General features: G+C 53.4%; 1 protein-coding gene across 4 annotated transcripts in view; it reads left to right on the forward strand.

Annotated features, from left to right (window-relative positions):
• The first annotated feature begins 239 nt into the window (after positions 1-239).
• Positions 240-22,404, forward strand: part of CDH22 (cadherin 22) — a 73,843-nt gene continuing 51,678 nt past the window's right edge. The window contains exons 1-2 of one of the 4 annotated variants that reach the window (XM_065032001.1): positions 240-713; positions 21,046-22,001. In XM_065032001.1, coding sequence (XP_064888073.1) covers positions 21,777-22,001 — 225 coding nt within the window. In that variant the 5' untranslated portion in view covers positions 240-713; positions 21,046-21,776. Of the gene's footprint in view, positions 714-7,055; positions 7,177-21,045; positions 22,002-22,404 lie in introns of those variants that run through there. The other 3 variants (XM_065032000.1, XM_065031998.1, XM_065031999.1) reach the window with 3 other exon arrangements.

Consider the following 22,404-nt stretch of genomic DNA (forward strand, 5'->3'; position numbering starts at 1 on the left):
TCAAGGGCTGGGAAAGGGGGGGGCTGGGGTCTCCCTGGCCTGCTGGATGCCCCAGCGCCCTGCCCAGTGTTCGTGCGTTCTCCGCTCTGGACAGCGCCCGGCGTTGGGCTGCGAGGGTCCGCGCTGGGGAGGCCAGAGCTGTCCATGGTGGCCCCGGGCGGTCCCGGACAGGCGCGGTCCCGGGGCCAGCGGAGGCGGGGGCAGCGCGGAAGGGGCCGCCCGCCCGTTGGGGGCGGCGGGGGGGGCAGCTGTCCCCAGGGCGGGCGGGCCGGGCCCTGCAGCCACGGCCCGGTCCCCGCGGCGGGGTCTCCAGGGCCGGTCCCCGCGGCCGGTCTGTAGGGGAGGGCCCCAGGGCCGGCTGCCCGGGGCCGGTCCCGGGCGGGGACCCGGCGCTGCATTCTCACAGTCTCCAGCAGAGGCTGGGCTGGGCTGGGCAGGGCTGGCGGGGAAGGAGGGAAGGAAGGAGCCGAGGCAGCGAGGGAGAGGAAGGCGGCTCTCGCCGCACATGCATCCCCAGCCGCGCTGCCCGCCGCCCGCGCCCCGCCTCGCGCCGTGCCCGCCCGGTGCCGCCAGCCGGTGCCAGCAGCCGGTGCCAGCAGCCGCCCCGCTGCCCGCCGCGCCGGGGCTCCGCGCCGGGGCGATCCGCCGGCGCCGCGCACGATGCCGCGGGAGGCCGAGCGCCCCGTGCGGGGGGGCCGCGGCCGCCGCCCCAGGTAAGAGCCGGCGGGTTCGGGAGCGGCGGGGCGGGCACCGCGGGGGAGCCCAACTTCTCCTTCCCTCGCCGCGGCGCAAACTTTGCTGCCGCTCGGCGGGGCTGCGGCGGGCGCTCCCCGCAGGTGAGCGCGGCTCGGCCCTGCCCCGGGACCGCGGCGCCGGCAGCGGCTCGGGCAGCCCCGGGGTGCCTGGAACCGGCGCCGGGCCGGGAGCGCTGGGTCGCTTCGGTGTGGGAGGGCGGGTGAAGCCGGGGATTTTATGCCCCTTTGGGCATCGCTGGCAGGGTGGCTTAGTGTATGGTGCCCGGGGCTCCAGCACCGGCTCTGCCAGCTGCAGGGCTTCAGCACACCCTTCCATTAAAGTGCTCGGGTGCCTCAAGAGCTGCAGCTCTTTTTTGAACCAGTGGTATCTTAAAGCATCCTGTTTGGGCTCCTTCCTACCCGAGAGCTATCTCTGCATTTTTCTTACTGCGACCAGAGCCCTTCGTGCTAGTTACCACAGGGGCTGTGCTCGGGGATGTGTGTGAACGTGCAGCTGAGATGCCTGAGGAGTCCTGCCCAAGTCCTTTCGGCAGGCAGGGTAACATCTCTCTTTACAGAGCCACGTTTTTCTAACAACAAACTAAAAATAACTGTGCTAAAACTAGCACTTTCCTCATTTAAAACGTGGTTCCCAAACGGCTGTGCACAGGCCTCTGGGAGCGAGGGCTGCAGCCACGGCGGCTGCTCCGCATGCCCGCTGCCACGCCAGGTGCGTCCTGCTCAGAGTCCTGTGGCTGAGCTCCTGCGGTCGCTCGCAGTGCTGGCAGGGAAGGAGGGATGCAGTAGATGCCTCTGTTCTCTGATTTCTGACAGCTGAAACTTCCCTTACAATCTGGGGAGATCTGTGTTGTCTTGTCTTTTAACCTCATTTTACGCACGAAAAAGACCAGTTACAGGGCAGGTGGTGTAGATAGCAGCAAGGAGAGGCAGGCTCAGAGTTCAGCCGTAAGTTCATAAGACAGTGCAGTGCATCTCCGGGAAGCCTTTGGACCTGAGAGAGCTGAGGGGAATGGCTCCAGCAGAGCCCTGGTGCTCCAGAGCTTGCTTGTACAGCCTGAGGAAATAAACGGGAGATGTGCTGCTCTGTGTCCCTGCTACTAGGCTGGTACTATGCTGCTAAAATACCATGTGTTGCAACAACAGCCAATACCACAGTCTTGCATACCACCAAGGAAATCTCAGATGGTGACTGTTTCTTTGGGAGCTCTTTCTGTCTCTTCGGAGTACCCGATGTTCAGAGAATGGCTGGAGCCTGCAGTGTCTGTACTTGTAGATCTTGTGCCCGGCTCAGACAGAGCCTGGGCTTTGCCAGGTTTTTCCGTGGGAGACTGATGGATGCTCTCCACCTCTTTCATGAGTGCTGGGTAAGGAGTATTTGCAGCAAACCGTTATCAGGGTTGGAGATCATGATCCTGGTACATCAGTTTTCAAATGCTGAAAATAAACTGCTTCTCTGGCTTTGGGTATCACATAGCTGGGGAAAATGGAAACAAGTCTGAAATGGTTTTCCTGTGCTGATACTCTGTTTGTGTTCAAGGCCAAAAGGTAGTTCTGCTGCCCATTGATGAAATCCTCGAAAATGTTGACAGTGCCCAACGTGCAGCACAGGGTAGAGCCCACCAAAATCTGAACCAGCTGGCCCAGATTCTGTGCGGATTCCTGTGCCGCACGCAGCTCCCCGCTCCAGCAAGGTGGGGTCAGAGCAAGCAAGGCTTGGTCTCTGTATGAAATAACAGCGTTGAAATTGGTGGGCTTGTGAAAGAAAAAGTATGTGCTGTTTCATAGGTAAAAGAGCCAGCTTTGTTCCTGCCTCAAAAAGAGATAAAAAATGGCCTTTGCTTTTTGGTGCATTGACACTTTATAATATGATACGGTGATTTTACACCTAGGACAGAGAAGTGGCTACTGAAACAAGGTCGATTTTAAAACTCTTTTTCAAAAGAAGCTAGCAGGTTTCCAGAAAAAAATGAAAAGGCTGTCGGTGGGTTAAAAAGAACGGTTAAAATTGTATTTTTCTTAGCTCAAAATGGTATTTTCATGATTTAAAATGCAATAACATATTTGAGAAAAGCCATAGTTCCTGGCTTGTGTGTACGGATTCTCAGAATAGGGTCATAATTTACTGCTTGTTGTGTATATTGTCTGATCAGCTCTTTGGATTTTGCACTTTGAAAATTATATTGAGCTAGCAGGCTTTCTTTCCTAGAAAATTGTACTTTCCTTCTCCTAATCTATAGTCCATAGTAGAAAATTTTGTTGCAAATATTGTGGGGGAATGTTTGTTTGAAACCCCTTTTGCTACCCATGGACTTTATTTCATTAGAAGGATTAGATTGTTTAAGGATGCTTTGAAACAAACCTGGACTTTAGGTGGGATTTGATATGATGTTGTTCTTTTAAAGTATTATTACATATTTTTCAAATAATTATTTTTATATTCTGAAAGCCCTTACTTGAAATGTAAAGAAAAACAGATTGAAGAACAAATATCATGATGATACTTGTGTTCTGTCGACATCAGGTCACTAAACAATATTTGTGTTTAAGAATACAATGATGTATGAATTTGTGTCGTTATCTTTTAACCATATGGTTATGCAACTGTGTTTGGGTTTACAAGCAATGACACTTCTCTGCAGATAAGTCCACACGTATCCTGAGGCACAGGCCATTCTGAGTGATCAGCTTTCCTGAAAAATTACATGTAAAGATTAGGTGGGTGTGAGTCCCAACAAGATTTGTTGCCTGCGGTGGGAGGTGGACACGGTGCTCGCTGGGTCTTTTGTCTCAACCACCACCAGTTTGTTGAGTTGCTGGGGGGGTGGCCGATGGGGAGGTTGGAGCCGTTCTGCTCCACCCCAGCAGAAAAGCTGGGTCTTTGTGGCTGGGTTTGGGTGGGAGATTGTTGCCTATCAGTCTCCCCTGCTCCTGTGCAGACCTGGTGTATGGGGAACTCGCGATGGGTTTGGACTGGGACTCACCTGTTCACCTGGCACGGGTTGGGTGCCACTACCTGCCCCGTGGGGCATCAGTGTCTGCGGTTACATCCAGTTTGTGGGTTCGTTTCTCCTGCAGGGACCTGGACTTGGCTCTGTTCCTGCCAGGAGCCACTGCAGAGACCCATTCTCCTCGTTCAGAATTTCTTTTTCATTTAATGATCACTTTTTATTATTTGCAAAGTCTATAAAAGGAATACAGCACATTACATCCTTTGCAACAACCCTGTTTTCAGGGGCTAGTCCAGAGTTTACTTAGTCTGGCTCTGTGTTTCCATTCTTCTTTCTTTCCATTGTCTTTCATGCTGTGGCTGAGAAGAGGTACCCTCCTGTCCTATCCTGTTGAGTAAGGGTTGTTGGATGGCACTTTAGTGCTGGTTCTACAGTGCAATGCCTGGGTAGCAAAAGTGGACCTGCCCTGAGGTTCTGCAAGGCCTCTTTGAACAAAAAAGGGGAGGCCAGAGGGTGTTACGCTGGGGCACCCACCTTGTTCTCCTTGAGAGTGGGGGTAGTTGTGCCCTTGGGCTTAGGGAAGGCTCCCAGCCCAAAGTTGGGTGGGGACTGGATCATTCACTGCTGCTAAACCTACAGGCTGTGAGGAAAATCAGGGTGCTTTCAGAAAGTGGTTCCTGTCTGCTGAGTGCCCCATCTCAGGACAGCTCACTAAACACATGACGATTATAATACTCATTGCAACCCAATGACATATTTTCAGCAACTGGCAGCCCTTCTCTGGATTCCCCATCCCGCCCAGCTTCTCTCCTCTGTGGGAAACCTGAGTTGCCTCCTCTCTGCTGGGCCCCATTCTGCATTCACTCGCTTCTTGCCCCTCACCCTGGCAGTGCCATCGAAGAACCTGCAAAAACAAGCCCAGCAGAGCTCATTCAGTTTGGACTCGGTGCTACATTTCCTAATTTCGGATCTCTTGTGAGAGCTGTGCCTTAGCTCACGCACTGCAGGACCGAGACCCTGGGCAAGGTGCCTGTGAACGCTGCGATCAAACTGTTGTGTGCGGGGCTGCTCCATGGGCAGAGAGCGGCCTTGCCCGCCTCACCTGCTCGGTCACTGCGCTGACTTTGGCCGTGAGTGGCTCATGATGGAAGCTGTGGGTGTGCTGGAGGCCGTGCTGGATCTGCAGCTGCCCTGTGGAATCATTTAACCAGCTGATCCCCAAGCAGAGCCAAGAGCTCCTGCCCTGGTTTGGGAGGCTGTGTGTCAGGGCCAGCCACTGCACAGAGGGGTCCTGTGCCTGGGCTGCAGCAGCTGTGTGAGCCTTGCTGATCCAGAAGTCCTTCCCAGGAATCATGAAAGCAGAACTGTTTGCCCAACACCTTTTTGGAGATATCCCTAGCCCTCTTTGTTGCTTGGAACACAAAGGGAAACTCCTCTCCATTTGCTACCATTGCCACTTCAGGTGGGTTGTTAATCTCTTGCTAATTAACTGTAGCGGGTGGCATTAACAACTGCAGGTGACTTGAAGCCTGAGGTCCTCAGCTCACCTGAAGCTGTTGATGGCCAGAAGCTTTCTGCAGCCAATGATGGGATGTGAAGGGAGTCACCATAGAAACGTCTTGGGCAATAAATGGAGCCTAAAATGCTTTGAACTCCTTCTGGCAGAAGCCTGTGTGTACGAGCAGTAGTGGTGGGCACGTGGATGGGAAAAGGTGTGTATACCCAGCAGAGTGAGCTTGTGAGACTTTTGGAAACAGCAGCTGCAGGAGCAAGCACAGGGTTTAAACGCTACTTTGGTAAGTTAGCATTTCCCTGAGGTTTTGATTGCAAGACTGAGTTAGAGCAGGAGCATGCAGTATGGTTCTGATACTGGCCAGACAGGAGGGACCTTGTTCTTGCGGGTGAGCTGTCTCCAATACCTTATAGCATGCAGCCCCTGTGTGCTGCAGGCGTGGTGGGCAGCCAGGGAAGCCTTGTCCCCAGCAGCTCTGGGGACATCAGCACAGCCTCTGCTGGTGGCACCTGTGTCTCCGGTCCTTGCAGCTCCCTTCCCTGCAGCCTGGTGCTCAGCTGCGTGTGCCTGGGGATGCTGCCTCCCTCCCAGTTCTGCTTCCCTGCATCTCGCTCTGTCACAGTGAGATTATCTCCCTCTGCTCCTACTGCAGCTGCTTCCCAGAATCCCAAATCCCCAAAATGCTGTTTCTCCAGTAATCCTTGTCATTAAAAATGTTTCCTAAGATCAGAGCTCCTCCTGCTTTCCACAGCCAGCACCCTGTCACCCTCCCTAGAGAAGAGCAGTTTGAGATGGGCAAATGAGTTTGTTACCCTGGGCCAGGACACTGTTCCTCCCTCCCCACCTGCTGCCAAACTCCAGTGTTACTACTGGCCTTGGATCATTCTGGATTTTCACTATTCCTTTTTTTAATCATGTGCAGACACTTTTTTTTCCCCTGTTATGGCCCTGACAAGGCATGTGGCTGTTGGTGATGGTGTTTGTGTGTGGGAGAGGGAATTGCTTCCCTGTCACTGGAGTCTAGAAGGTGAGGGGTACAGGTGAGAAGTTCCTTCAGGAACTGAACTTGACCAGCTTTCTGAGGTTGGATGCCTTCCCACTTATGAAATACAGCTGAACCTTTTGATAGCAGGCAGGTAGGAATAGCTGAGCATCAGCAGAGTCTTTAAACAATTACGTCCCTGCTTAAACCTTTAGAAGTCAGCTGAGCACTTGCTTGCTACAGCGGTCCTGGTTTGTTCCCCAATGATTCTTTTTGCAGTAAAAGGCAGGGAGCGGCCCGGCTGCTCCCCCAGTTTGGGTGAGGAGAGGACGTGGGGCTCCTCTTGGGGCCGCATGCCGGCAGAGGGAGCCATGCATCCTCGTTTCATATGCACAGCCTGACATGCCAATTAACGAATTCATTTGAAAGATGCTGTGAGAGGTGAGATGAGAACCACAATCCTCCACTGGCAATGGCTCTGCTGGTCTCACTGAGGCTGAGGAGTGACCATGTCTTTACCAAATCCCTCCTCTCTGCGTTGCCACCCAAGTTCATCTCTCATGTGTACCCTGGGGTGGGTTTGGTCTGGCCCAGCTTGTGGTGGCCATACAAGATGTGAACAGCCTCCATGGCAGGGATGGCAGAGGCTGGTGCCAGTGCCGCGGTCGGCTGGGTGGGCACAGGCACAGGACCGAGCAGGGCTGCAGCTCTGCGATGGGTGAGCAGGGGCTGTGGCTGACCCGGCAGATGTAGACACAGCCTTGTTTTGCCCTGCCCAGGGCTTGGCAATGGATTAGCTGAGGCAGACAAGAGCTTGTGGGCTGGGGTTGTGAAGTCTGACAGCATTAGTCCTACTAGAGGACTGGCTGTTTTTCTGGTAGACAATGCTGCTCCCTTCCTTGGTACCACAAAGCGATTGAGGCATGAAGTGAAATGCAAGCATTGAACCTTCCCCCGCTGGAGCAGCAGCTGCCACAGGTGAGCATTTATGGGTTTTGTCTGAAAAAGCTGTTTACATTTTTGTGCAATGGGAGACTCACATCTGGCTGGGAAGGATGCTGGAATCATCAGTTCAGGCTTGAATTGAATTTGCCCCTGGAGTGCTGATGTGCTCGGGTGAATTAGAGATTGGTGGGGAGTGGTTCCCTGGGAGGCCATGGCAGCCGGGTGAGCTGGTGGTGCTGGGCTGCTCCAGGACGAGAGATGTGAGCTCACATCCCAGGATCGAGAGTCTCAATGCATTGTGCAAGGAGTGGCAGCTTCTCACTGTGCTGCTGCTGCTTTCTGCCTAATGTGTTTGGAGCAGGCTCAGTCTGACCGCCTCTGCTCTGGCAGCGAACGTGGCCAGCAGTGCTGCTGCCATGTGTGAATTAGCTTCAGTCCATCCCAGTTGGCAGGTCAGGACCTGACCTGTGACCACCCCAGCACTGTGACTGCTGCTGAATATCTCACTTTTGGCCCTGGGCACAGGCTCCAGTCAGGATTGGTGCTTCTAGTGAGGCTTTTTCCAAACCTCAGGCTGTTCCAGAGCCAGAAAATCCTGCAGCTGAGTCTGTGTTGCTTATACTAAGCACTGTCCTGGTTGTGAGAAGCTGCTGCGAAATAGAAATGAGAGGGAGGGACCATGAAGCACCAGGCTGGAAGGCTTTTTCTTTAAACCACAGCTGAGCTGGGCTTAGGCAGAGGCAGGACACAATGTCTGGTCCTGGCTTCCACAAGGCGACACGTGCGTATCCCTTGTGAGCGATCAAGGACTGGTACTGAGACTCATCTCTATCTTTTCTTTATCTAGTCCACCACTGTGCTATCTGGTGCCTCCCAAGTATATTTAGTAATAACAATTACAGGTTTTGCTTCTCCTTTTCTAGCTGGTGTGTGAAGTGTTTAAGTTCATATGTGTTTGTGTGTGAAGTCTATCTGTGCCTCTTTGCACCAGGATGAGGAAAGCTGTCTCATGAGCTAATGCTTTTGGTGTGCCCCACCACGGGGGCTGAGGATGGCACAGCCGTGGTGCTTGTGTCTGGCTCAGTCTGGAACCTCTCAGAAGCCTGGTATCAGCCCTGCTCAGTGCAGTTGTGTCTTGTTCCCTTGTTTTTGAATTAGAGTGGCTCCATGTTCAGGTGTGAGTTTTGGTGTCAGTTCACTGTGAGATGTGGTGGGAGAGGTGAGTAGCCAGGGATGTGTAAAGGTCTGAGTCCAGCTCAGGAGAGTGGCTTCTTGGCTGGACACTCTCGGCTGCGGGCGCCCAGACCTGGCCCGAGGCTGCTGCCCACCCAGCAGCCTGAGAAGGGTGGTTGTTTTGGGGGGGACACAGGAGAACGCTTATCTGCACTGTGGTGCTCCTGGTGACTTCAGCCTCGTAGGCTTCAGCCAGTCCAGTGTTCACCCTGCGGTGCTGGGAGCAATAGGACCTGGAGACCCGCGTGGCTGGAGCTTGGGCGCGTGTGCCGTTCAGGGTTTCAGCGCTTGTGCATCTGTATCCTGGGGTTGGTGGTACTGGGCTCTGGATGGGCCTGTTCCTGCTCAGGCACACACTGGGGACTTCGGGGCTATGTGCATGAGTTCTAGTGTGATTGTCATCAAATGAACAAGAGAGGAGCGTGGAGAGTGAAACAGCCCAGGGAATAAGGGGAAAACCAGCAAGGGTCTGCAGTGCGGTGATGGAGGGAGCAGGATGTGAACAGACAAGGTGTGTGAGCATGACCAAGGCAGAGGAAGCCACATTTGCATTTGGGAAGGAGGGAGTGTGTCTGTGTATGTGTGTGCTGCCCGTTCTCCCCCTCAGGCATGGAACTGCTTTGGGGAAGGGTGGGCACTCCTGGTGAGGGTGACAAGGGCCAGCTGCTTTCACTTTTGTTGGCTGTGAAGATCTTTCACTCTCACCAGTTATCTGGTGGCTGTTGGGCTGTGAGCTGCATGGGGAGATTAGGTCCCATGTGCACGGGGAGGTTCCTGGGGAGGCCCCTTGCTGAAGCGGTACAGGGCTGCAAATGTGCAGCAGGTCTGGAGAGCCCAGAGCTGCAAACGATGGCACCTGCCTGCGGGGGTTCCCGTGCCCCCTCCTGTGAGCGCGTACTCACGTGTTCCAGCACGGTCCAACCGGCTCACGTGTATGCATCCCTCTCCTTGGCTCTATTCTTTCACATGCACTTTTTCCACTTGCTTTTCTGTCCTCCCTGTTGCTACTGTAATCTCTCTTTCTCCCTTTGTTCCCTGGGCTGCTTTGCTGCCTCTTACTTCACCATGTCCCTCTTTATTCCTTTTCATAATAATAACATTAAAACCTACATACAAGGCCCCAAGGTCCCTGCTTTGTGCAGATACATCAGGAAAGACCCTTCAAAGCCTGCGTGCTGGAGAGAGAAGATTCTCATAGTCTCACTGTTGCCAGGACTGGCAGAGGCAAAGGGCTTGATTGTGGAATATGACCTGTATAAAACCCCATGCTATATCCTATGTCCATGCTGGAATGTCCAAAGTAAAGATGCTGGTCTTGTTTGATGGGGTTTTACACCAGAGCCATGAACCCTTATGCATGTTTGAGGAATTGGCCAATTAATCTCCCTTTTTCGCTTGTGCTGAGCAGAGTGGCTGTTCCCAGAGCTCCCAGTCTGTCCCCTCCTCATTGTGCTGTTGGTTTGGTAGTGACATTAAAATGAAGCTACTTGCAGATTCTGTTGTAGTCTGCTGTGTTCATGTGCTTTAAGCTTTCAGAAATATTCTCCTTTTCAACTGCAATTTGCACATTTGGCCTCTGCTGAGAGCTGATGCTTCAATGAAATGCTGAAGTCTGGTGGCTGGAAAGCAGCGTTTCTCGTGACACGCTAAGGCTGTCTTATTTTGCATATGTGGTGCCTGCTGCATTTCCTTTACTTAAGGGGCCTGTGTGGCTGCTGGACGCTGACCCCCAGACTGCAGATACAATGCTGGGGGGGATGAAGGAGGAGTTGGTTTGTTTTCTTTTTTCACCTGATGAAAGTGGTCAGAGTTTCTTGCAGAGGGAAGGCTAGTACTGTGTCTGGCTTGCAGAAATCATGTCCAGAAACCTAGGGGGTTCTTGTTGATTTGTCCTAAGGACGTGACTCTGCTGTGCTAGTCCATCGTGCTATCAATGATTCAGACTCCAGCCAGGGAAGGACTCTGAAATAGAGAGACAGATGTAGCACTTTAATTTTTGTCCTCCAAGATGGGTGCATCCTGTCTGTAGGGATCTCTTTCAGCTTTGTTCAGCCACACGCCACAGTTTTCTCATGCTTACTTCCACTTTGGTGCCCTCATAGGTGACCCTCTTGTTAAGCCTGTGTCGTGCTTGTGTCCTGAATCTCCCTGCCGAGAGTTGGATTTGGGACAGAGCAAGCAGCAGGTGGTAAAGCCAAAAGCCATCACCTGTTCTGGAGTTTGCTGCTGTCTGCAACCCTTCTGATTTATACACAGCAAAGGTCACTGAAACAGCAGGCATTTTGGCATATTTGCGTACTCTGTGTATTCTGTTTGAGCAGCATGACTTGTATGTGGTGTCATCACTCAAGAACAGTAAAATGAAATGGGGAGTGGGGTGCAGTGGCAGGACCACCAGCTCTTGTCTGTGTGCAGCAAAGGGCAGAAGGAGCAGGGGCCATAAAGCTGCGGCCGGGCGCTGCCGGGCACTGCAGAGCCTTTGTGCTCACCCTTACACCAGTAGCTGTATTGGGACTGGCTGCCGGCTCCTTTCTTTGGGCAAAGTGGCTCAGAGAGCCTGAATGCCCTTTCCCAGGAGAAACTTGGTCTCTCTTCTGGGCCACAGAGCTGGGGGTGGTTGTCATTTGCTGCCGCAGCAGCATTGGCAACTCTGCTTGAGCCCTAGGGATGAAGATACTGGAAATCCAGCCTGGGAGCGCTGGCAGCAGACAGCAGAGCAGGGCCAGAGCCGGTGGCTGGGGTCCCTCTTGGTGAGGTGTTAAATCCCAGCTGTCCCATCCCAGGCTCTTCACCCCGGGAGAGGGGAAGGGGCGATTTGCCTTTCTGGTGTTGGCGGTTGCTGCCCTTAGACCTGCCCGTGCCATTCAGAGCTCTTGTCTGCCCGTGGCTGCTGTGTGCCCGCCTGAGAGACCCCGACTGTGGAGGTGGAGAAGGAGAGAGATTCCTCCCTGGACAAGGCACGCGGGTGAAAAATAAACTGCATCTGGCCAGGTAAAGTCTTTGAACAGGACCTGTAAGTACTGACGGGGCTGCGCAGTGGGGCTGCGTCTGTCCCTTTGGACTCAGCCAGGAGCTGCTCACAATGTGTAGCGGTGGGAAGGGTTCTGCTGGGGTACGTGAGAAGTGTGGTGGAGCCGCAGGGTGGAGAGAGCCCGTGTCTGTCAGGGCAGGCTCCAGAAATGGAGCAGGACCTTCTTGCCTGCTGTAGCGGCTATTGGTGTGATCTGGAAGAGCTGGGATCTGCCTTTTCTTGGGGGCAAGCGGGAGGACCAGGGCTCCTGTTCTGCAAACTCTCCTCCTCTTGCTAGTTAATATTAGTATTCAGTTTGTGGAATGGGATATGCAATTAACACAGAGGTATAGTCATTCATTCTGACTGGAGGACTCAGGGGATCAGATGTACTGGGGATAGGAAGCAGAGGCTTTCTGCTGGGAAAGAATGTCACAGCACAGCGGACACAGAAATGAAAAGCTATTAATAATGATCCCGGAACTTCACTTCCATCAGCTGTTTATTTAAAGGTGCTCCGTATTCAAAGCCTCCTGATTTATGTGGGCAATAACACTCACAGTCCTGGGATCACTTTTTTAAGCAAGGCTAATGGGGTGAAACCATCATACTGCGACAGTAGACATCAAGCTGGGAAAATGATACTGAAGAGAAAAATAAACTATTGCCTAGATTATCCAGGAGCTACGCTGGGCTGGGAGTTGGTGTGAGCTCCCTGCTCTTCTAGCATTTATTAAGGCTTTTACTTCCTTTTTTCTTGTTCTTTGTGAACAGAATTCACCAGGCATGGAAGGGTATAAAAATTTGATTCTACCAGACAGGATGCTAAAAGCTGCTGGTTTTGCATTCAAGTGAAGTTTTGTCTGTAGTGCGGCTGTGTGTAGCTGCTCTGCCACGCGAGGCCCTGGGGGACGCAGCATCCCCGTCCTTGTCCCCAGGGGTTCCCATCCCTGAGCCGCTGGTCCCTCTGGGGAAGCGGGTTTGTCACCTCCTGTCCTCTGCCTGCACAGCTCTGGTGTTGGGACGGATCTGCCTTCACCTGTGTGCCCAGAGGGGAAGAGTTCAAATTATTCCAAATAACTAATGCATTTATCATCAATGATTGAATGCAACATTCAGCCTATTGCTATTGTCTGCAAGTTGCCTACAAGGAGGTCATAATCTTTTATTCTCTTGTAGGCTGGAGAAAGCTGTTACCTGCAGCTCGGTGGTGAATGGTGTGTGGTGTGGGCTGCTTTCTTAGGACCCTGCCCGTCTGCTCCAGTGTGTGGGTTCCTGGCCCAGCAAGAGCATCAGGCTCCTCCTGGTTGTGCTTTGAGAGGGGAGGTGGGTTTGCTGTGAACGAGTCTCTGCCTGGGTGACCATCCAGAGGCCTTTTTGGGTCCGTGAAGCTGGGGTGCCCTTTCTCAAGAATGGCTGCTTGTTCCTGGGCTGCTTCTGCTCAAAGTGCAGCCTGAGGGACCAGGGGAGGCTTTGTCAGGGCTCCGGTCCCCGCGGGGCAGCCCTGTGGGCTGTGCGGTGGCCGGTTCTCGCTGTGCTTCTCTTGGAGACACAGACCTTCAAATGGAGTTGGCCAAAATGTGCTACCTGCATAGGAGACTCAGCTTCCAGGGATTTCTGCCAACTAACTGGTGAATTTTTCTGAGCAATGCTGCATCTTAGCAAAGCATATTGGCTTCCTTTTGGGGGGATGAGGCTGTGCAACATTCAGCTCCAGGTTCCTGAATTTCTGTGGTACGAAGGTTCCTTCCTTTCTCCCCAGTGTATTTTCTCAGGAATTTCTGGAGAGCAGGAGGGTGTGAGGCCGGAGCCAGACAGCTCATGTTTAGGCAGGATGGTGTTGCTCAGGTGGTGGCTGATGGAGACGATGGTGCACCTGGGAGTGACGTGGTGCTCTGGCTGTGGCACAGGAGCCAACGGGGCAAGTCTGGGAGGACAAGGTGTGCAGGTGCAGAGCAGTGGATTTTGGCAAGATATTGTTGCAGAAATAATTTTCTTATCTGTTTTTCTATCTTGCTTCTAATTCTTTTTTAATGAGCTCCTCTGAAAAGAAGAAAATCATTGTAACAGTTTTTTTAAGTGCGAAAGATCAGGCTGAAATCGGCGTTAAAGAGATTAACTATTTTGATTCTTCCACCTTTCTGATAGTTGTTTATTGCTGAAGACCTTGTCCTGAGGTGCTGAGGAAGCCACTTGCCTCTCCAAGCTGCTTTTGGCCTAAAGTACCTGCAACAGTAAGCTGGAGCCTGCTTCTCATCTGGGCTGTGCACACCTTGATTGTCCCGTTACACTGGAGAAAAGTTCTGGTTTTGTCTCAAAATGACAGTGTGCTGCTCTCATGTGTTCTATAAAGAGCAGTCACATGTCTCCTGTCATGAGGACCAAGAGATTTCCAGGGACAAAATTGCCAAGAGGATTAAAATGCACAGGGAAGAAGAGTGAGCAGCAGCGAGACCTTCCTGAAAGGTGCCTGCTGTAGCATTTATTGAACCAGAGGACTGGATCTGAGCTTGACCTTGAACCCTGAGCAGCAGACTGAAGGAAGTTCCTTTGAACCCTTGTGGCTCAGTATAATACCCACTTGATATTCTCTGTAGGAATCTGGGGAGACTTTCGGGGGAGGTGGAAAGTTGCAGACAAGAAAGCTATGAACGTCTTAAATTTTCCATTTAATCATACAATATTGAGTGATAAATAATTCATGCACCTGCCAAACATTTGTTTGAAAGAACCCAATTCCCTCCACATTTGTCAAAGTGTAAGAATTCCTTTATTTATTTAGTTAGTTATTAACATTGGTCCTTTACCTCCTGTGCAGATGCCCACTTGTCTGGGCTGTCAGCCTCGACTCCCCTCGCCCAGTTCTGGGCAGCCTGATGCTTGTGCCTTTCCTTTCTTGTTGCTTCTGCTGCCCTGCAGCACCCCTAGAACCGGCACTGAGGGGGATAGAGGGGGAGATGGTGGCTCCCGTGTGCCCCCGGTCTGTGCCTTGGGGATCAGCTCAAGGGGTTTCTCTGCTGTGCTGTGTGGGAGCATTTCTGGCTCCTCGTGAGGTAGTGGCACAAAAAAGATGTTGGGAATGCAACTTCTGACTCTACAGGGTGTTTGCAGGGGCTGACTTTCAGATGTGGCTGCCTATCCAGATTCTACAATTGAAGACCTGCTCTGAGCCCTGGAGCTTTCCCTGCACAGCTCTGTTCACCCCAGCTAGCATGGTCCCGAGAGGGGCAACGGGAATGTCCAGGGAGCAGGAGGGACTGGTCTGGGGCTCACAGAGCTGCTGTGCAATGGAGAAGTTGTGCAAATGCTTGTGCTGAATGGTTGGCAGGGATCTGGTGCGCTCAAGGGCTCAGAGGGTGAAACCTGGAAAGGGGAAACCACAAATGGTGTAGCAGAGCAGTGGCTGCTGTCTCTGGGGTCAAGCAGTTCCTGGGCTCTGGACATGGAGAGCGATCCTCGGGCTTCACCCATTGCTCTGACTTGCGTCTTTGGCACTCTATGGCGCAGCTTTTACATGCTCAGCTGGGACAGCAGTTTGTCCCCAAGGCCGAGTCAGAGCTCCTGAGAGCTGTGGCCATCTGCTCGTGCTTGGTGCAGATGTGCTGGCCCTGCTGCACAGCTGGCTCTGCCCGATGGGCTCCTGCAGCCGTGCTGGGCACAGAGCAGCTCTGAGCACTGTGTTCCTCTGGGCTCTGAGCTGCTTCTCCCAGCCTGGGCAGAGGGAATCGTGTCTGTATTCAGGGCCACAGAAACATGCCTTCTTTTCTGCCTCCTCTCTGAGATTGGTTTTAAAGGCAAATTAAAAGTATTGTATTCACGTAGACAAAGCATGAAAATTCCATATTTGGAAAAGAATTGCTGCAGAGCGAGACCGTTATGGCTGTAAAACCTCTTCCCTAAGGCAGACTTTGAGATTTTCTTTGCAATTAAAATTTCTTTGAAACTTGGACTAAAGAAGATTTGGAGGAAAATAAAAAATCTCCTGAACTTTGAAAATACTTGTTTCCAAACAAATACTCTTCTGCCCAGTGTGTCTGATAGCAGAAAGTGACTGAGCATGAGAAGTCAAAAGGTTGTCAATAGCTCCTGCTCTGACAGTGGTTGTACTCTTCTATTAGAATTTTTGAAGGCAGCATCAAAGGGGACAATAATTAAACTTAAAGCAACTTAAAAATAAGAGAGAAAATGGATGTTTAGTCATACAGTTCTGAGCATTTTGTAGGTAGAAATTCCTCTGGAAAAACAAATCTACCTGAGTGTGTGCAAGTTTACTTGAGAAGAAAAGCAGAGGAAGAAGTCCCTTGCTGGGAACATAATTCCGAGGAAACAGGAAGAGGAAACCCAGAAATTTACTTTGAGAACAAGCACAACTAACTTCTATCAAGTATAATGGGCTTTTTGCCCTGTTGTCAAAGCTGAGGTTAGGGTGATGTTAGTGAGAAAACTTGATTTTATCGTTATCTGCCTGTCTTCTGTGCACTGTATCAGAGCTGAAGACTTACTAAAAGGCAGATTGCTATCAAATGTTGCTTTGCACAGTCTGGACCTGCACTTGGGATGTGTTCATCCAGTAACTGGTTACACAAGCCTTTCACTGCATAAGTAAAAATAAAAGTGATCTACATATCCTCTTTCAAAAAACCTCTGCAGTTTCGAATCCCTTGGTCACTTATCTCCGGCATTTTTACAGGCGGTGATGCTCTGTGCCATCCAGACCAATATCTCTCGCCATCTTTCACTCGATTGGCAAAATGTGTTGCGTTTCTGGAAGCGGCACAGAACTAGAATATGGCTTCTGCAGAATGCATTTCAGCAGCAGGATGCTGTGGGGTTTCCAGAGTTTGCAGTGACAAGAACCTCCCTAGCTTGCAGTTGCTCTCTTGTACCACAGTGTTCTGACACATTGTCCAGCTTTGTTTTATCCCAACACTGGGCATTAAATGCCCCATCACTGATGGGATCTGCTGTGGAATGGGACCTTGTGGAGCAGTGACTGTGATTGTCACTGTCTTGGTGTGAGTGGGTGTCCCACACCTTCACCCTCCCCAGTGCTGATGTCCCTGACACAATTAGCAATGCATGTTAATGTATTCCAGCCAAAGACACTTGCTCGTGGCGGCGGTGGGTACTGTGGTGATGCAGAGGGAGCTGGAGCAGCAGCCGGTTTGTGGGGTTGGACCCCAGTGTTTTACATCTGCAGAAGACTGAGGGTTGGATGCCTTGACTGTTCTGTTGCCCAGCCCAAAAGGGTAGGTGTAAAATGCCTCTTGGATGCCAGGGAAGATGTGAGAAGTTGCAGGGATGCAGGTGGGTGCTTGGTCATGGTGCAGTGGTCCGGGGTTGGTGTGGTACGAAGGTGCATAGTCAGAGGTAGGTGTGGGATGCTGGTTCCTTGCCATGTGGCCTAGTCTGGAGCTGATAGTATCTTATGTCTGGCAAGGTTGCCTCCTCCCTCATCTCTAGATTTTGAGAAGTTCATAAAAGAAAAAAGTGTCTTTGCCTTATCTTGTCTTACAATATCCAGTAGAGAAAGTGAGGTCCAGAGAGTCTGAGTTCATGTCTTAGCCCTGGGTCTGGAGATTGTGAACCATCGTAAAACTTTGCAGCAGCCTTGCCATGCTGGTGTAGCCTACTCACAACAGATACTGGGAGCGTTTTCTAGCCAGACGTTCCTTTTCCCAGGAAAAGGTGCATTAAGTGGATTTGAATTCTGTTTAACAGGAGGAGATGTGGTTACATACTGCGTGCTGCGCTGTAGGCAGTGCTAGAGAAGAATTGCTCTTGAAGTAATTGCAGGCTTTCCGCTGCCCCATCTCGCAGCGGGGTCTGTCTGAAGCTGGGCTGTTGTGCCGCCCACGCACGGGGATGAGGCGGGTGGGCTCCATGTGGGTGCAGAGTGTCCCCAGGTCTCCTGTTGTGCTTGCTCGTTGCCTCAGCTGTTCCTTAGGGCTGACACGGCTGGCTGGTGTGGATGGTGCTGGACCCTGTGCTGGGCCCCCCGGTCTCTGCTGTTGCTGCTGCAGGCAGGGGATGGCAGAGCTGCCCTCCGAGCTCTCAGGTGAAGGCACTTTGGGGTCAGGAGGTGCTGGGCAGAGGGTAGAGGAGCCTGGTGAGTGCTGGATGTCTGCCTCACTATTTTGGAGAGGGTCTCCAAATAGACTTGCATGTGTGGGGAAGGAGCTGGTGTGAAGCTGTGCTCTTCTTGCCGCTCCAGCAGTGAGGTGTGTCTGGCTGCTCACTGTGGAGCCCAGCAGGAGCTTCTGTCCATCTGATTCCTGTCCTAGACTGTCTCCAAAGATGTTGTAGTCCTGCCTGTTGGAAGCAGCACTGCAAAGTGCTGACAAGGCTGTCTCTGTGCTCTACATCCACCTCCAACCTGCCTCTTGCATCTCCCTGTGTGGTAATTATGCTCGGTGCCAAAGCTGACAGAGCAGTGCTGGACCAATGTGGCTTTTTCAGGACTGTGGTGAGAGATACCAGTTCCAGGCCAGCAAGGCAGATCTTGGGATGCAGGCACAGCACAGCTCGTCCGCAGCCCCCTTTGGCATTGCGTGGTCTGCCCCTTGGAAAGCTGGTGGAGAGCACAGCGTGAGGAGCAACTGTCCAGCACCACTGGAGTCCACAAGCTCAGTTCTTGTCTCTGAGGATGGGCTTCTATGTGCAGGTGCTGGCAGAAACTGCTGCCCTCCCTGGAGTCTGTCCCTGCCGTGCTGCTCTTCCCTTGTCTTTGCTGGGTAACGGGGCTGGAGCTGGGTAACCGACACTCCCAGTTTGAACTCATCCTGCAGAGCTGCCTGAGGGCTGTGTCCAGGACCACGGGGCTCAAGACTGAGCTGTCATCTCTGACCAGCAATCTTCCTGCTGCAGCCTCGTTTCCTTGTGTCCTTTGGGGTGTGGTGTGCTGTGGAAAAGCAGAAGGCCCTGGCTTTAGGGAACTCCTGTCTTGTGCTTGATATTCATTCAGTGGCTCTGCCTTCCCAAGAGTGCCACAAGCAGTGCTGTACTCTTGCGTTGCTCCCAGCAGCTTTTGTAGCATCCTTGTGGCTCTTCTGAGGAGCTGGAGCAGCCCTGGTGCTCATGGCAGTGGTTCCTGCAGCTCTGCTGAGCGGCGCTGAGCAGCCCGGGCAGCACGTCCAGGCTGCACGGGGTCGAGGGAGGAGCGCTCTCCTTCTGCACTGCTGCACCTCTTGGAGCTGATGGGCAGCTCTGCATTTTCTGCTGCGAGGGCTTGTCTCGGAGGAGCAGTGGCAGTCCCTCCTGCAGAGCTGCAGGCAGAGGGAGTGCTGTGTGAGCTCCTGGGGGCTCAGCTGGCCTCTGGCTAGGGTATCACCTCCCCGTGCTCCTGGGGCACAGTTTGGAGGTGTGGGGCTATGTTGTATTGGGCTGTGCTACCTTTGTGTGCTGTTGTTTGCCTGTGTTTTCCCACTCACCCTGTCTGCTTTCCCCTGCATCAGCCTGTATTTGTAAAATGAAATAAATATTGACACGGACGAGATGCTATTCAATTTGTCCTGCTCACTGGGCTGCGGTGAGTTCTGACAGAGCACAGTGTAAAACATAAGCTCAGGATGTAATTTCTACTGTCAACATGATGTACAGTATGGCTGTGGCAAATACACACCGACAAACTGCACAAGCTCTTGTGGGGAGGGGCGGGGGGAGTTGTGCTGATAATTGGGAATCAGGGATAAGAAGGAGGAGCAGGAGAGAGGGCATCCCCCTCTGCCCGAGGCGGTGCGAGGGTTTGGTGTTCCCTGCTGGGCACCGTGGAGCCGGGCACGCTGCCGCAGGCACACGCATGCTGAGCACCCACAGCACACGCTGCCGCCTGCTCGGGATGCTGCGCTGCGGGCTGGCTCTGCCTGCAACAGCCGCAGTTCCTGCTGGTTATTTATGGCTCCACTGCTCACGTGTGGCAGAGACAAGTGGTGCTTCCAGCTGTTGGTGAAAGATCTTTAATAACACCAGGAAATAAATGTGCTAGTCTTGGTTCCTGTGCATGGGGCCTTGTGTGGTGCTTTGCAGCCCTGGGGTACTTTGGATCCTGCGGCTGCAAGGACACAAGCAGGACTTGGGGCTCTTGGATCTGCTGCCCCTGGAAGAGGTCTATGATGTGACATCCAGAACACTGAGATGTGACACTGACCATAGCTGTGGCCTGAGCTGTGACGGAGGAGAAACAGGCTGAGAATTTATGAGTGGAGAGGAACGCAGTTTATGGCAATGAGCCTTGCTGCAGATGTGTCTCTGGGTCAGTGTTTCCAGGTGGCTCTGCATACCAAGGGCTGGAGCTCACAGTAGGATGCGTAGATGGGTTTTGTAGTCTGGCACCTGAGTGTCTTGGAGGTTCATCAAGCCGAAAGAGGTTGCACTGCCTCCATCGCTGCAAACAGCTCAGCTGAGGGTAGCCAAACTTCGGACATGTGAGACAGCCACCAGCAAACCACATTAGTTCAGGCACAGCAGTAACATGAGAAATCTGTTCAATGTAAAAAGCAGCATAATGGCCGAGATGCTAAACACAAGGTTGTAGTTCCCACAGCAACGGCAGCCCAGCCCATGCGTGCTCAGCGGGGTCTCCTCTCCCGGCAGTGCTGCTCTGCCGAGTGCTCCGATGCAACAGGGCTGAGCAAGTTGCCTTGGGAACTGTGGGCAGCGTGTCCGCAGCCGGGAGCAGCTCTGCTGGAGCTCTGCTCGCCCGCTGCCACGTCTCTCGCCCTGGCCTCGGCTTACCTTCCCTGCTTTACTGTGTGCATTTAAATTATTGCTTTTACTGGTTTATTGATACTGTTTAGGATTTAGCTACTTCCATTTAAACACTGTAACTCTGGCAAGGCTGAAAGAAAAGACGTGATGCCTGTTTCTGAATTTGTGGCAGTGCCATCCCTGCGGGCCTGCAGGGCTGGCTCCAGTATGTGGCTTGAGGTGTCGGGTCATGGAGGAAATGGGCAGTTTGCAGCTGCCCCTCAGGTGTGAAATGCTGTGACAAGGGGAATGAGGATGGGTCGTGATGCCCTGACGGAGCCCCTGCGGCTGCCGGCTGTGTGCCCTGTACACTGTGCTGCGTCCTGCCAGCCCTCACGTGCTGACGCTTCTTGTGGTGCCCAGATCAGCACTATTGGGCTGGCTTTATTTCAGCCTTCCCATGTGTTCAGAGGTCTTCAGTGGCTGCAGAACTGCTCTCTAGCAGTGGCTTTGCCACTTTGCCAGGCTTCTGGCAGGGCTTTATAAACCAGCATGGAGTAGCCTGCATGTCAAGGAGAGGGTGTCAGGGTAGGTGGAGTGGGAGGCTTCAGCAGCTGGTGATGGTCTCTCATGGGGCTCTGTTTTATGTAGGAGTCCTTGAGAACATGAGCAAATGGCCCCCTGCCAGCGGCAGACCTCACTCCGTTTGGCAAGCCGGGCAGTGTGGTGAGGTGCCCTCAACAGAGGGGCTTCTCGGTCTCGGAGTCTCAGCTGGCACAGACGTACATAGTGATGAGAGCTCTGCAGCTCCTGTCCTCCCTTCCAGGGTCCCTGTGCTGGCAGGGTCTGTGGGGCTGTACTGTGCTGTGGGGAAACTGGGGCAGGGTGGGAGATGCTGACCAAGGCTGCGGGGACAGCACGGGGGGCGCGGAGCCCTGCGCTCACACCGGCACTGACACCTTGGCCTTTTCCAGGCTCCTGGGGATGCTGCCAGCTGCCCTGCGCCTCCCTGCGTGACCCAGCAGAGGATGGAAGTGACCGGCATCAGCTGGGCAGAGGACCCTTCGCCGGGTGCTGGGATGTCACGTGCCTGAAGGTGGGAGTTACAAATGGGTTTGTGAACGACGTGTGCGGCACAGGGGCCTGTGCTGCTGGACCCTTCACTCAGTAGTCCAGGGCCACCGTGGGACAGGGAGACGTTGGTCACAGCAGCTCCTCCTGTTAACTCCTCTATGAAACCTTATGTGGAAAACTTGCCTTCACTGCCAGTGGATGACGGTTGCGGCTGCCTGTGCCCCGCACGCCGCTGCGGAGCTCCTTGTGCGGGGTGGGCAGCAGGCTGTGCGTGACCCCGCTCCCCAGCGAGACCCGCAGCCGAGCACGGAGCCGTGCAGCTCTGTCCTTGGGGACAAATGCCAGCTACCAGACTCTTCTCTGGAGACCCAGGAGCAGCCTGCGAGACACCAGCACTGACTGCTCTCGTGCTAGCAGCGGCCAGTCCAGGACGCCTGTTGTCACAGATGTGACTCCAGCCTGCTGGAACAGGAGCGCTTCAGCCGCAGAACACGGCATGCAGCAGGGATGGGGATGCTCTGTGTGGACCGATGAGCCCCAAGGTGCTTGTGTGGACTTCCCTTCTCCTCTTCCTTAAAGGATGCTAGTCACCTGTCCAAAAGCTCCTGCCCATGCAGCCTCCTAGAGTGCAATGGCGAAGGGTCTGCAGGGCTTCTCATGGACCATGCTGCTGCTGCTCTGTGCCATCCAGGAGCTGGGGACCTGGGCCATGCACACTGCTGTGGAGGAACCTGGCCTGGGGCAGCCGGCGGACCCTGCGCTGCTGGCTGGTGGGCGAGTGAAGCGTGGCTGGGTTTGGAATCAGTTCTTTGTGGTGGAGGAGTACACGGGCACGGAGCCACTGTATGTGGGGAAGGTAAGGAAACCCGATGTCTCCATGGGGCAGAGCAGGCCAGTGGAAGCACAGGGTATGGTGGAGCCTGGCAGGGGAAGGGCCTGCAGGAAGGCTGCTCCTGGGGCCCTGGTTTGAGAATACTCTGTGGACTGGGGTGGCAGGAGCTGGTCCCTGCTCGGGGGATGGTGAGGTTAATGTGCTCCCAGGGACTCTGGGGCAGGAGCACACCAAAATTCACATGGATGTTCCTGCAGTTGTATGCTAGGTTCCCGTGGTGTTTGGGGTGGGTGCAGTGTTGCAGGGGCCGTGGGGAAGATTCAGCCCCAGTTCTGTGGGAGGACCTGCTGGGCTGGAGCAGATATGCAGACTGGGCTGGGTCAACAGGGCGGCCATGTGCTCGTGCTGGTCCCTGCCGTGTCTCAGG

The sequence above is a fragment of the Columba livia genome, chromosome 16 (genome assembly GCF_036013475.1).
Source record: "Columba livia isolate bColLiv1 breed racing homer chromosome 16, bColLiv1.pat.W.v2, whole genome shotgun sequence".
Lineage (NCBI taxonomy): Eukaryota > Metazoa > Chordata > Aves > Columbiformes > Columbidae > Columba > Columba livia.